Source organism: Microtus oregoni, unplaced genomic scaffold, assembly GCF_018167655.1.
Source record: "Microtus oregoni isolate MIOR12 unplaced genomic scaffold, Mior012 000046F_ref0000063, whole genome shotgun sequence".
Taxonomy (NCBI): Eukaryota; Metazoa; Chordata; class Mammalia; order Rodentia; family Cricetidae; genus Microtus; species Microtus oregoni.
In genome coordinates, this window is record NW_024543220.1 from 9,142,920 (window position 1) to 9,158,182 (window position 15,263).

Genomic DNA, 15,263 nt, shown 5'->3' on the forward strand with positions numbered 1-15,263 from the left:
TGGGACAGCTCAAGATTCAGTGTCTGAGCTGAGATTCTGTATAATAAGCTTGGACTGAGGTTCTGTTAGTGAGTCCCTGCTGATGTTCAGACACAAGCTGCAACAATGTAGACCAGGATCCCCTGGTCAATGCTTGAGTCTCCCTCACAGCAGGCAACAGGAGTCATTCTTCAAGCGGACTGTATTCCCCTACACTTGAATACCAGCATTCAGGTTGAGGCAGGATGGTTTATGGGAGTAGAAGCCGGGCCACTCACTCATCTCACTAATGTAAAACAACAAAAACAAGGGCAAAAGAACCTGAAAGACGCAACTTAAGGCAAGAAGGATTTATTTTGGTTTTTGATTTAAGAAAACTCAACCCATCCTGGGAGGAAAGGCAGGGTGGAGTTCATGGCAGCTGGAACTGTGGCTGGGATGACTCACATCTCCATGCATCAGGAAGCAGAGTGTGGGGACGCTGGCTCTTATCTGGCTTTCTCCTTTTCCTCTCCTTTCTTCTGGACCCCCACATCATGGGCTGTTGTCACCCCACATTCAATAGCCTCCTCCTCTGCTGAATTAATCTTCTCTGGAAACAACTTCACAGACATTTCCAGAATTGCAAGTTCTTGGAGATTCGAAATCCAATCCAGCTGCCCCTGAAGATTAGCTGTCGCAGTTACAGGGTGAGATTCAGACCAGCCTGGGGTACAGAGTGAGAACCTACTAGAGAGAGAGAGAGAGAGAAAAGTAATATCTGAGCTCCCTGCTTTACATTCTAAGATGCAAGAGTCTGGGAAGAGGCCTGAGAATTCTAAAACAAGGTTTGAAGTCCCTGGTGTCAACCATCAGAGAAGCAACCACACAATGAACAGTCCCAAATGCCATCATCAGCCCTGAGAAGTCATGTTGACAGGAACATATGATTTCCCTCCTATGGGCTTCAGCCTCAGTGAGCATTTTATACAATGAAGTCTCTGACTGATTGCTATCTGAACATTCCCTAGACTGATTTCCAACTTATAGACAAAGATAATGGAAATTCTTATCATTTAACCATAAAAAAATTTATATATGAATTTATAACCTTACTTTTTTAATTTAGAAAAATTTAAAAAACCCAAAATGAGTCTTCATATCGAGGGACAGAACACAAAAGCCTATTAATACCAGGTCCTATACAAGGTACAGGTGTACGCCCGTGGAGCCAAGGATGCAAGCTGTGCTCAGCTGAAGGGATATTTAGCAAAGTGATGGGGGACTAGGTCTCTACTTCCTTTTTAGACTTTTAAGAAAAAGGGAATTCTAATGCCAGGACATGAGGGGTGTAAATAAACTAATAAGGTTATCAAACTGCATTCTTTTCAATCTCTGGGAGGATAAAGACAGAGAAGGATGGAGGACCAGTTGGTGCAAGAGAAAACTCCTAGTCCTAGACCTCAGATAATATTCCAGGGTATGGACACAGACAGACCTAGAACAGGGCCAGGAAACATGAGAAAAGGATCAAGTATCCTCCCAGCCATTTCCCCCCTAGAGACTCCACCACGGATTTGTGTCACATCACGAGAATATTCAATATGAATCCTTTGTCCTCTACTTCCAGGTATTCCTTACAGAGATAATAATAATAATTAATAATAATAATAATAATAATAATAATTGTCTGGAAGTGGCTAAGCACACAGGAATGAACACACGTTATAGTAACAAAACAGGACATGGACACATTTGCATCCAGGGCTTGAAATTTCTCAGGAAGGCCCAAATCTCAGACACTGTCCTGTCCTACCTGTACTCTTCCTCATCACAATGACAGCCACAGCTCCAGCAACCAACACTCCAAGGAGAATCAGACCAGCAATGATCCCCATGATGGGGGTGGTGGGAGATGGAGGAGGCTCTGCCAGAGAGAGTAGGAGAGGACAGAGGTGAGGGACCCTGACCCTGCTCAGGGTCTGCAGAGGGGCTCCTGCTTTCCCTAAGACAGACTCTGGGCCTACACACACCCCTTTACCCCATTTCAGGACGAGGGGCTCAGGCAGCCCCTCATGCAGCACATGGCATGTGTATCTCTGCTCTTCTCCTGAAGGCACCACCACAGCTGCCCACTTCTGGAAGGTTCCATCCCCTGCAGGTCTGGTCTCAACAAGGTCCATGTCCTGGGTCAGGTCCTCCTCATCCCTCTGCCAGGTCAGGGTGATGTCTGCAGGGTAGAAGCCCAGGGCCCAGCACTTCAGGGTGGCACCTCCTTCAGGTCTGGGGTGATGAGTCACATTTGTTTTTGGAGGATCTGAGAAGAGTCAGAGAAGAACAAACTTCTGTTCCTTCCTGAGGACAACTTGAGCTCTGATCATTGATCATACCCAGAGTTGGGCTTGGGATCTACAGAGAAGCACTTAAACTTCATGGGCCCAGAATGAGGACCTATCTATTCCTACAATAAGTTCTACGATAAAGGTGTGAACTTGTATACCTCTGAGTGGGTTAAAACTGAGTAGTTACACCTGATCTGTGAGCAATGGCAGAGACAGGGACTGAGATCAAAAGGGAATTACCTGACATGGGATGTCCTTCTGTACATGTGTTGCTTTTATTGATTAATGAATAAAGGAAGCAGTTTCGGCCAATGGCTTAGCATAGTAAAACTAGGCTGGAAGTTCAAACAAAGATACACAGAGAGAAGGCAGAGTCAGAAGACTCCAAGTAGCCACACAAGAAGCCGCAGGATGAAATAGAAACTAATAGAAATGGGTTAATTTATAGAGAGAACTAGCCAGTAATGGCCTAAGCCATAGATAGGCCAGACAATTGTAACTGATATTAAGCCTCTGAAAACAGGCAGACAGAGAGAAACCGGTTCAGGGGGACCAGCTAAACAGAGAAGAACCTTCTTTTTCAATAGGTGGCTTAGGAATTTGTTTTCTTTCTTCCCAGAAATTCTGCTCCAAGGCAGACAGAAACTACCCTAACCCTCTTACCTGCACGCTGCAGAATCTCCTTTCCTTTATCCAGGTATTGAGAAGCCACGTCACACACCTTCCTTCAAAGAAAGATTTCCATGGCCTTGCAAACCCTGCTACCTCCCACTTGCGCCTGGTGCTCTGAGCCTCCTTGGTATCCACTGCGATCCAGGAGCGCAGGTCCTCAGTCAGAGAGATATAATCCTGGGTATCATAAGCGATCTACTCATACCCACGGAGTAGGCGGTGGTCTGGCCCTATGTCGCAGCCGCAAATCTCCTGGATAGTGTGAGACCCTGTTGCAGCCAGGGAGGTCAGTACAGTCTCCTAGATTAGCGCCATTCAATACACATAGCCTGTGCATGATTGCTTAAAGCCTATTTCACAGTGAAATAAAACCCCAATAAATTTCCTCAAGCTTCCCCAGGATGGCTGAAACTTGGCGGATTTCACTAATCCAAGATATGTTCCTATGTCCCTCAGAATATTTGGAGACTGTATACTAGCATTACGAATCTACGGTCGCTCACCATTCTCTCTCTTGCTACGGTAGTTGAACAGGGTCCTCAGTTCGATTCGGCCAATTATTAAGATGCGCCTGCCGAGACGCGTCAATTCATCCTCAGGATCCTGCGCCATAAATGGCACCCGCGGTTCCACTCGCTGACTCTCATTGTCGCTGTCAAAGCTCAAGATCTGTGTGTTGTCCACGTAGCCGACGACCCTGACCCGAGGTTCGCCGTGGCCAGGATTGTAGAAGACGGTGGAGAAATAACGCAGGGAGTGTGAGCCTAGGAGTGGCGCGCGGTGACCCTGCATCCGGCCAGATCGAGGAACAGGTGCACCCCTTGGGAGGTGTGCAGGGGGCACGGGTCCAAACGTGGAGAGAAGGGAGCTTGGAACTGACTGCCCATCTCCGGGAGAAGGGAGGGCAACTTGGGCGGGGGCGGAGACGCGGCTTTCCGGGTGCGGTCCCAATCCAGTAACCCCGTTTCTTCCTTCAAAAATGGTTTCTCTCTCCACCTGGTACTCACCAGAGAGGGCCAGAGTTGGGGACAGGGTGGCTGCCAGCAACAGAAGGAGGGCTCTTGGCACTGTGCACCCCATCCTCCGTGTTTGGAGAACTTGAGATTAGGTCTTTGTTCCTCTCTGTGGAGTTTTATAGCGTTGTGGGTATGTGGGGACGGATCACGATGAGTCTGAGTGGGTTATCCGAAATTCCTACATACAGCAGAAATGAACGTGTGGATGTCCAAACATTACTGGGAAATAAAGGGTTCCAATCTGTGAATTCTTCTTGATTAAAAAGAAAAAAATAAGGCTAACAACAAAAACAATAACAAAACCAGACTCAGAAGACGCTCTGGCACCATTTCATTACTTTTAGCAGGGGTTAGGGGTAGGAGGAGAACAGCTCTTGCAAGCCTTAATCTTGCGGTTATATAGAGAGGAAAGTAATGCCTTTGAGTTAGGGTCAGTAATGGAGGATTTTAAGCAGCTGTAGAAAGTGTGGAGGGGAAAAAAACATGCAGTTAAAACACCAATACACATAACATAAAAATAATAAGTTTTTTAAAAGAACACCAAGTCAGGCTGTGGTGGCACAGGCCTATAATCCCAGCACTCGGGAGGCAGATGCAGGGGAATCTCTGTGAGTTCGAGCCCAGTCTGATTTACAGGGAGAGTTTCAGGACAGCCAAGACTACACAGGGAAACCCTGTCTCTAAAAACCAAAAACCCAAACTAAACCAATCCAAACCAAAGCAAAACAAAACAAACAAACAAACAAATAAATAAATATGTCCTAGTCCCTTAAATATCTATTATTACTCCTCTGTGTGACTTGACATCCTTGTGACTATTAGGTAAACCCCTTTGGAATGTACAAACAGGCCCCTAGCTTCTACCAACTCATGTCATCAGAGAGCATCTCAGGTCTAACAGATTTCCCTGCATGGATACAACCTGCCTGCCTGATGTTTCCACCAGTGTATTTCTAAGATGTGTTGTTTGTGCCTTGTTGTTGCTGTTCTGTTACTATGAAAACAATAAAACGGTTACCATTTTAGGACATGGAATTTATAGGAACTGAAATCTGTGTTCCAGGCTATTGTCACATTTGACTCCAGAATAAATTCTCTTTAAGTTGTGATCTCTGTCTTTATTTTTTACGTTCACGGTGTATCAGGAGTATTCTGTTTACAAAAGAAACATAGATGGTCATGCTTGTATCTTTCCACTGTAGTGGGAATCTGGTAGAGTCATTGTATCTAGGGTAAACATTACAATGTAATAGTTGTTTCTCACTGTTTCTAAGGTATCAGTAGAATGTATTAGTGTTGATGAATGTATCTAGAACTTGAAAAAAATCATAGTACAGTGATTGTTTTCTATGATTTATAAACTTTTTCTGAGGAAATTTTCAGTCCCTTTCATGACTTTGGTCACAAGACTATCTGGGCACACTTGCAGGTCTTGAATTATTGGGTATTGCAAACAGTACATAATAAAGATTAAAGTTGTGGGGGCATGATTTTTTTTCAGAGAACATATAGATCAAAGGGACTTTGGTATAAAGACCTTGCTGTCCTCCAAACACAACCTTTGTGTGCAATCAATAAATAATGCTTCTGAGCAGAGTTTTGAGGTTCAGTTCTCAGAAGTTGTTCTCCCTGCTGTCAGAGAGCCTAGAATCACATTCTGGGTGACTCTTGTTCTTTGAACAGCACACAAAACACAGAACATCCGACATTCTACAATGTCACAATTAAGTAACAATAAATTCACTAAGTGTGATGGTATTCATTTTAGGAATTCAGCAGATAATACTGCTTTCCATGGTAATCTAATTGAAGCAATACACATCCTCTTTTATTCCATTCTCTTTTTTTTCTTAAAGATTTATTTATTTATTGTGTGTACAGTATTCTGCCTGCATGCCTGCAGGCCAGAAGAGGGAACCAGATTTCATTACAGGTGGTTGTGAGTCACCATGTGGTTGCTGGGAATTGAACTCAGGCAGGACCTCTAGAAGAGCAGGCAATGCTCTTAACCACTGAGCCATCTCTCCAGCCTTTTTACTCCAATCTTAATTACTAATATTAACTGAAATGTGACACAACACACAGTAAATATATGCATATACGAGAGTTATAGAATAGATAGATACAAAGGTTAAGGAGGCAGCAGACATACTCCCACAGTCTCAATTCATCCCAATACATTTATAGAAGATTATATTCCCACACTTGCAACACCAGTTCTCAGAGGGAGGCGGGATGATTTCTGGGAGTAGAAGGTCAACCCAAATGTACTATCACTCAGTTTTCTCATTCATATAAAACAAACAAACAACAAACAAAAATCTGAAAAAAAGATGGAAATAGCTTAAGGCAAGAAAGATTTGTTTTGGATTTTGATTTAAGACGGTTCAACCCATCCTGGCAGGAAAGGCATGGCTGGGTTTATGGCAGCTGGAGCATGTGGCTGGGATGACTCACATCTCCAGGAATCAGGAAGCAGAATGTGGGAATGCTGGCTTTTATCTGTCTTTCTCCTTTTCTTCCCTGTTCTTCATTCTAGGCCCCAGATCATGGGTTGGCGTCACCCACATTCAGTGCAGCTCTCCCCTCCTCAGCTAATCTTCTCTGGAAACACCCTTCACAGACATTTCCAGAATGGCAAGTCCTGGGAGATTCAAACTCCAGTTCAGCTGACACTGAAGATTAGCTGTCACAGCTACATGGTAAGTTCTAGGACAGCCTGAAGTACAGTATGAGACCCTGCAAAAGAGAGACAGAAAAAGTAAAATCTGAGCTCCCTGTTTTACAGTCGAAGACAGTGGGGTCTGAGAAGAGGCTTGGGAATTCTAGAAAAAGATTTGAGGCCACTGATGTCAATCATCACAGTAGCACCCACAATGAAGAACAGTTCCAAATGTCATCACCCCTGAGTTGTCATGTAGACAAGGACATATTGTTTTCTCTCCTATGGGGTGTAGCCTCAGGTATGAGAAATAGGAAGCAATTAACATAATGTAAGTCTCTAACTGATTGCCACTTATTATTATATATTCCCTAGACTGATTTGCAACTTATAGACAAAAATAATGGAATCCAAATTCTTGTTATTTATCCACAAACTAATTTTATATGTGAAATTAGAAGCTTACAAATTTTTTATCTTAGAAAAATAAAAATTCAGGCCGGGCGATGGTGGCGCACGCCTTTAATTCCAGCACTCGGGAGGCAGAGGCAGGCGGATCTCTGTGAGTTCGAGACCAGCCTGGTCTACAGAGCTAGTTCCAGGACAGGTTCCAAAGCCACAGAGAAACCCTGTCTCGGAAAACCAAAAAAAAAAAAAAAAAAAAGAAAAATAAAAATTCACAAACTGGAGTATTCATATGTGGGGACAGAAGACAAAAGCTTATCCACACCAGGTCCTGCACAAGGTACAGGTATACACTGATCTAGGGTTCAAGCTGTGCTCAGCTGCAAGGATGTTTAGCAGAGCAATGGGGGCACTTGGTCTCCGCTTCCTTTCAAGACTTTTAGGGAGAAGGGGTTCTAATGCCAGGATATGAAGCCAAGGGATGGAAATGAAATGATAAAAGTTAATTAACTACACCCTTTTCCATTGCTGGGAGGATAAAGACAGAGAAGGATGGAGGACCAGTTGGTGCCAGAAGAAACTCCTAGTCCTGGATCTCAGATCCTATTCCAGGGGATGATCACAGACGGAAGTGAGGTCAGAGTCTCGACAGCTCTGCTCTCCGGAGCAGACGCCTCAGCAGAGACGCCATGCCCTGCTCCCTGGCAGACACACGTGATGAAGCTCGGACCGAGGATGGACTAGGCTAGAATCTCCCCGGTAAGCGCACCTTGGGGTGCTACACACAGATGATTAGGAATGGGCTAAATTAATATGTGAGAATTAGCCTAGAAGAGAATGGGCCAAGCAGTGATTAAAAGAATACAGTTTGTGTGTTGTTATTTCGGAGCATAAGCTAGCCATGTGGGCGGCCGGGTGTGGGGGACGCAGCCCTGCCGCCCCATATTACTACAACAGACAGACCTAGAATAGGGTCAGGGAACATGAGAAAAGGATCAAATTAGCTCCCAGGGAATGCTACCTTCTCCACATCACAAGAAACCTCAGTCTAGGGGGCTGGAGTGATGTCTCAGAGGTTAAGAGCATTGCCTGCTCTTCCAAAGGTCCTGAGTTCAATTCCCAGCAACCACATGGTGGCTCACAACCATCTGTACTGGGGTCTGGTGCCCTCTTCTGGCCTGCAGGCATACACACAGACAGACTATTGTATGCATAATAAATAAATAAATACCTCAATCTAAAATTTTGTCCTCTATTTCTAGCTGTTTTACAGAGTTAGTAAAAAGGAAGTTCTGAAGTGGTAAAGCACACAGGAATGGGCACACTTTATAGTAACAAATATCTTAGATATGGTACCAATGACAAATGTCTTGGTACTGTTCTAGGCCTGTGACAACACATCACAACCAAGGCAAATGATAAAGGAAAGGAACAAGCTAATTGGATGGCCTGGGCTTTTGAAACCTCAAAACTCACTTCCAGTGACACACCTCCTAATCTGTCCTACACAGTCCGCACTTAAAACCAGACATTAAAATTGTGTGTGTGTGTGTGTGTGTGTGTGTGTGTGCGCGCGCGCACGTGCGTGTAAACCTGTCCATGTGCACACACATCTGAAGGGAGAAGACAGCTGGTGGGAGTCAATCTCTTGCTGTCCTAATGATCCTTTCATCCTGCCTCAGATTGTGCGGCCTTTGTCTCCTAGAGGGGGGAGTAGTTACAGTGCTCAATTTCCCTACTCAATTTCTCTACTTCCATAGCTCAGACCTTATCTACGTCTATGTCTCACAGTCCCAGGAACCCTGTGTAGGGGCTCATTAAATTTTAAAAGTACCTTTTTTGTCTGTTTCAAGAGGTTCAGAGGCAAATATTCCTGTTTATCAAGGTTTCCCATACTGAATCACTGCTAAGGCCCTGTATGTATGCTGAATCATAGTCTTTTCCCTGAGTTAAAAGTGGGCCTGAGGGGTATTCTATTACTTTTACTTCACTTTTTCTCTCTTTACTGTCTTTTCTTACCATCATTCCCAGGTTTTGGGACTGCAGAAGCACAGATCTGATTCCTGCTCTTTCCTTTATGCCTCCTTCACATTCCCCAGGTGTAAGAAATGGTGAGCCAGTTTCTCACAAAGGCAGCATTTGCATGTCCTTTTCTCATTGTCCTTCCTCCCTTAGGCTGGCAAGTCCTTTCTGGGTAGGTGATTCAGCCTCAGTTGCAAGTCTCTCTGCCCACAGCAAAGGCCACACAGCTGCTGCCCCTGTCTGCTGAGGATCCTGCCCAGAGCCCCACAGGTGTTATTCCTGGAGTTGCTGTTGGTGGTGCTCATGTGATAGACCTCATGCCATGTAGAGGAAGACAACTACCCTGGGTTCCCAGTACTGCTATCCATCCACCTCAGATGGAGCAGTCTCAGAGGCAACTCTTATCATCCATGCCAAGGGCAGTGCAACTCTCAGCTGCCACGTGGAGAAAGCATGGCTCAAGAAATCATAGCAAGCCAGGCGGTGGTGGCGCAAGCCTTGAATCCCAGCACTCGGGAGGCAGAGGCAGGCGGATCTCTGTGAGTTCGAAGCCAGTGTGGTCTACAAGAGCTAGTTCCAGGACAGGCTCCAAAGCTACAGAAAAACCCTGTCTCGAAAAACTAAAAAAAAAAAAGAAATCATAGCAAGAATTGACAAGTGCATTGCATGAAATTGAAAAACTTCTGCATAAAAAAAAAAAAACAAGGACGTGAAAGACAGTCTAAGAAATGGGAGAAAATCTTTACCAGCTATACATCTGAAAGAAGATTAATATCTTCAGTACATATGTAACTCAAACATTTCCTGCTCAGTTAAATATGGATTATGAAAACAAGGTAAAGTTGACAATAAAAAGGTCTTGACAGTCTAAGTAGCAGGACAGAGTTGCCATTAACAGAAATGGGGAAATGCATACGAAACAGTCAGGTTAGCACGGGGACAGATGAGTCTGGAGGTACTTGGCAGAAATATCTGGACTGAAGAAATCTATCTGGGAAGTAATAGTAAATAATATTTAAAACATTGGAGATAAAGAAAATCACCAACAGAGTGATTAGCTGGAGGAAAGAAAGGAAGACGTACTGAGTCCTGGTCCAGTACTTAGTGTTCTCAATAGAGCATCTACCTGGAGCAGATCACACAGCTCTGGAACTGTGTTTAGAAGGCCCATAGACTAGAAAGTCCCAGACCTTGTTGGATCCAGGAGTCCCCTAGACATCTCAAAATTCAGAAATCTCGCTGTAGAGCTGAGACTCTGGGTGTTTGTTGCAGAAACTGCTGTTTTTTCAGATAATATAGCAAGAAGGATGTAAACAAAGAGCCCCAAACTTTATACATCAGCCTCACTCATGGCTGAGTCATTCCTGAGGCTATCTGTGGTTAACTATACAAACATTCCCAAAATTGGGCAAAAGTATTTCGGGGACATCAAGGTCAGTCTGAGTTGCTGTATTAGTTACTTTTTTTCATTGTTGTGACAAAATATCTGAGAGAAACAACTTTAAAAATATTTATTCTGATTCACGAGTTAAGAGGGTACATACAGTCCATCTCAACATAAGGCGTGGTGGAGGTCACGGCATCGGGAGCATTTGGCTGGGACTCCTCCAATTTCAATGGATCCGGAAGGAGAGCACAGAGATCTCAGCTGGCTTTTTTCTGTTTGTATTATTCAATCTTGACCCTAGTCCAAGGGATGGCACCACCCACATTCAGAGTGGATTTTCCCTTCTCATTTAATCATCTCTGGACACAATCTTATAGACATACCCAGAACTGCATCTCCTAGGAGATTCTAAATCCAGTCAAGTTGACAGTGAAGATTAGCCATCCCAGCTACACAGTGAGTTCAAAGCCAGCCTGGGATACAGTACGAGACCCTGTCAGAAAAACAAATAAACAAAACAAAAAATGAGGAAGTAAGTCCTGCACTCCATACTCAACAATCTAAAGGATGGGTGAAGGAGGCCTGAGTATTGTGGGAAAAGGTTGGTGACCATGATGTTAGTAGTAAGAATAATGAGGAAGGGTCTTGCATGGGCATTATTATTATCATCATTTTGTTGCTGCCCAAGAAAGAAAAGGGAGAGCACATATCATCACTCATGCTAGCATGTTCAGAAATGTACATTGTTTTCTCTATCATGGGTATAGCCTCAGAGAAAAGTCATAAGAAGTAGTTATATAGGGAAAAACTCTGGCTGTTATCTGAAATCTTTCTGAACTGATTCCTTATTTTTATTTTTTTAAAGATTTATTTATTTATTATATATACTGTATTCTGCACCAGATCTCATTACAGATGGTTGTGAGCCACCATGTGGTTGCTGGGAATTGAACTCAGGACCTTCGGAAGAACAGGCAGTGCTCCTAACCTCTGAGCCATCTCTCCAGCCCTGATTCCTTATTTTTAGGTACGAATAAGAAAGTGTAAATCCTTATCATTTAAACATAAAATGATTTTCTATGTGATGCTCGATAATAGGAGATTATTTTCTTTTGGAAAAGTCCAATAAACGGAATTCTGATAGGACCGTCAACATCAGGTCCCACGGGTGATAAACTGGACAGAGGACCACTGAGACCCTGGAACTGGTCACTGTGACAGTTCCCCTGCTGCTCTTGGAAGCTGCATGTGACAATGTCATACTTCCCAAATGCAATCCCTGCAGCTCTAGCTTTTCCTCATGACTGTGTTCTGAGTCACAGTCCAGCATGTGGTCATTGAACTGATGGAATTGAGGACTCATGTGGTGCCCAGCTGCAGGGATGTTTGAGAAAGTAGTGAGGGACTTGGTCTCTGCCTCCTTTCTACACTGTAAGTGAGTGTTTCCCTAATGTGTTAAGAGTTCCAAAGCTGGAACATGTGACCAAGGGATGGAAATAGAATGGGGCAAACTGATTTCTGAAAGTTATCTGAGTAACTACATCTGGGGAAAGAAAAAGACTGATAGGGATGCAGGATAATGATCTCCTAGAGCCCTGGATAAATGTACTAGTACACAGAGTCCCAGGTTGGGTAAGTATGCCTGTATGGTAGGTCTCACAATAACCAAACAGGTGATGAGCTCATTTCCACCTAGGGCTTCGACTCAATGGAGATGAAACCTTCAGACACCAATCCATTCCCTTCTCTTCCCTTCCCTTCCCTTCCCTTCCCTTCCCTTCCCTTCCCTTCCCTTCTCTTCCCTTACTTCTCCTCATTGTCACAACGGCAGCCACAACTCCAGCGATCACAACTCCGAGGAGAACCACACCAACAGTCATTCCAATCTTGGGCCAAAAAGATGGCTCTGGGAAGAGAGGGTGGGGAGGAGTGGATAGAGTTGAAGGACCCTACCTCCCAGCTCAGCACTGATCCTACTCAGGGGTCTCCAGACCACCTGTTTTTCCTGGCAACAGACTCTATGTTCACACCCCTCCTTACCCCATCTCAGGATGAGGGGCTCGGGCAGCCCCTCATGATGCACAAGGCAGGTGTATCTCTCCTCATCCCCAGAAGGCACCACCACCGCTGCCCACTTCTGGAAGGTTCCATCCCCTGCAGGCCTGGTGTCCACTAGCTCCATGTCCTGGATCTGGTCCTCTCCATCACGTTGCCAGGTTAGGGTGATCTCAGCTGGATAGAAGCCCAGGGCCCAGCACCTCAGGGTGACATCCCCTTCAAGTCTTAGATGATGGGTTACATGTGCCTTCGGGGGATCTGAGAGGAAGAGTAGGAAAGTTCAGGCATTTTATATTCTTTCTGGAGACTTAAGCAGTATTCCTGTGACCATGCTGGCAATGGACAATTGACTTGAGATGCTACAAAGGAACCAGTCCCATACAGTAAGTAGCCTGGACTCAGGATTCAGGATAAACCATTCCCTGTTAAATTGTATAATCTAGTCCAGTAGAGACTCCAGGTTTGCCACCATGAGAAAGGGATTTCAGATCTTGAGTGAGTGGGGCATTAAGAGACTCATCATGGCTCCATCAGGCCTCCACAAACACTGGCTGGGGACAGCACCCGCCCGCCTGCCCGCCTGCCTGCAGGTTGGGAGAAGTCATGGTTCGCAATGGGCTGCAGTTCTAAGGAACTGCGGCTTATTTCTGAGATCTCTCTTCCATCTCAAGAAACATTCCGAAGAGAAGGGTGGGCACTTGGGAGAGTCACTCTCTGATGTTGGGTTAGTAAACACAGGAGTACTCTCACCGCAATCTCCCATCTGATCGCATTTTGCCACCTCCAGGGACCTGAGGCCCAGTTCCAGCGCAGAGGGAGGAATTTCCTCGTTCTCCCTCTTACCTGTTCTCTGCAGTGTCTTCTTCCCTATCTCCAGATGTCTGAGGAGTGTCTCTACACATCTCCCCTCCAGAATGGCTCTGATGCGTCCTGCTACACCATCAGCTTTCCACTTGTCGGCAGCGATCTGAGCCGAGGTGTCGCCAGCGGTCCAGGAGTGCAGATCCTCGTTCAGGCTAAGATAATCGTTGCCGTCGTAAGCGTGCGCATATTCGCCTCGGATGAGCCGCCCGTCCGGTCCAATTTCGCAGCCAATTAAACACTGGATGGTGTGAGAATCTGGTCCCTCCCCTGAAGTCAGAACTGCCCACAAAGGCCCTGACCCACTCACTCCCGGTATTTGGACCAAAACTGATATCAAAACCTGTCCCGGTCTCCTGGTGATCTGAACCCGGGACATAGAAGGCTGAGGCAAGTTGGCCTGGGATCACTTACCATTACTGCTGTGGTTGTAGACGCTCAATGCCAATCGTAGGTTTTCTCGGGCCCTCTGTGCATAACTCTCGGCATATTTTACCTCCTCTTCCCAAAACTTCTGACCCATTCGTTTTACCCACGACCCCCGGGGCTCTGTCCTCGGACTCTCCGCGTCGCTGTCGAAGCTCATGAACTCGATGTTGTCCACGTAGCCAACGATGATGACTCGGGGCTCCCGGACCCCGGGACCGGACGTCGTGGTAACAAAATAGCGCAGCGAGTGCGAACCTGGGGGCGACTTGCCATGAGACCCCGACCCTTTCCCCGGGGATCCGCGGGCAGGTCCACAGACCTGGAGGGGAGTGGGACACCCGACTAGGGGCACTGGAAGCCGGCGCGCGGGGGGGGGGGGGTGCAGGCGTTGTGTCTTCCCCGGAGCTGCCCTTCTCGCCTCAGAGGTTGTTTCCCTGCAGACTCTGCACTTACCCGCGCTGGCCTGGGTCTCGGTCTGGGTTAGGGCCAGGACTGAAAGCAGCAGGAGAATGGGACGCGGCTCCTCAGCCCCCATCCTTGGTGCCTGGAAAATCTGGGCGAATTGAAACCTTGTTCCTTTCTGTGGAGTTTATAGCGTCGTGATTTGTGGGGAGATACCAAAGTGACCGTGAGTGGTTTTCTCCAGAATTCGGGCACGCAATAGAGTGAGAACATTTGTCCAGATGGAAAGACTGAACAGCTGACCATGTGGTGAGCTTGAGAAATTAACTCCGAGGCCAGCAGGAATCCCCAAACACGTCTTCACGAAGGATTTATAGAGACCACCTTCTTCCTGTACCTGGTGCCCTCTCTCACATCTGCTCCCTGAATCCCGTTCAGAAGCTCTGAAATATGAATGACTTGGGTTCACGATCTCGTTTGTGCTCTGAAATTATTGAGGACCTCCAAGAGTTTTTATGTAGGTTGTATCTAACGACATTTACCTTGTTAGAACTGAAGCTTAATTGGTCATGTGGCTGTTGCTTGCCTGTACACCCAGCACTAAGGAGACTGGGCTGACGCAGAAAGTTTGACCTAAGTTTGAGGCCAGTGTGGGTTACATGAGACTGACGTTTTTTAAAAGTTATTTTTACTTATGTGTATATATGTGAGTTTGTGTCAGTGTTTACCAGAAGCGTGAAGATGCCCATGGAGGCCAGAATAGGAGGTCAGAGATTCCTGTAACTCCAGTTCCAGGAGGATCAGGAGGTTGTGAGCTGGGAGTCCTGGGTGCTGGGAACCAAACTGGGGTCTTCTATCAGAGTAGCAAGCACTCTTAACCACTGGACCATCTCTCCAACCCCTTGAGACTCTGTTTTAAAGTTAGGGTTAAAGAGAGAGAGAGAGAGAGAGAGAGAGAGAGAGAGAGAGAGAGAGAGAGAGAGAGAGAGAGAGATTTTACATGTGTATCTGCCTCTTATTCTGCAAGTGAGTGGTGGTTAAAAACAAAT

The 15,263-nt window shown here is 45.8% G+C and overlaps 1 protein-coding gene across 1 annotated transcript; it reads right to left on the reverse strand.

The window, feature by feature from the left end:
• Window positions 1–406: 406 nt before the first annotated feature.
• LOC121435464 (class I histocompatibility antigen, B alpha chain-like) lies at window positions 407–14,347 on the reverse strand. Its single transcript, XM_041634818.1, has 6 exons — window positions 14,266–14,347; window positions 13,798–14,067; window positions 13,366–13,641; window positions 12,505–12,780; window positions 1,775–1,885; window positions 407–708 (listed from the first exon to the last, which is right to left on the reverse strand). The coding sequence occupies exons 1-6, from the start codon at window positions 14,345–14,347 to the stop codon at window positions 662–664; spliced, it is 1,062 nt and encodes a 353-aa protein (XP_041490752.1). The 3' UTR covers window positions 407–661.
• Between the last annotated feature and the right edge of the window lie 916 nt (window positions 14,348–15,263).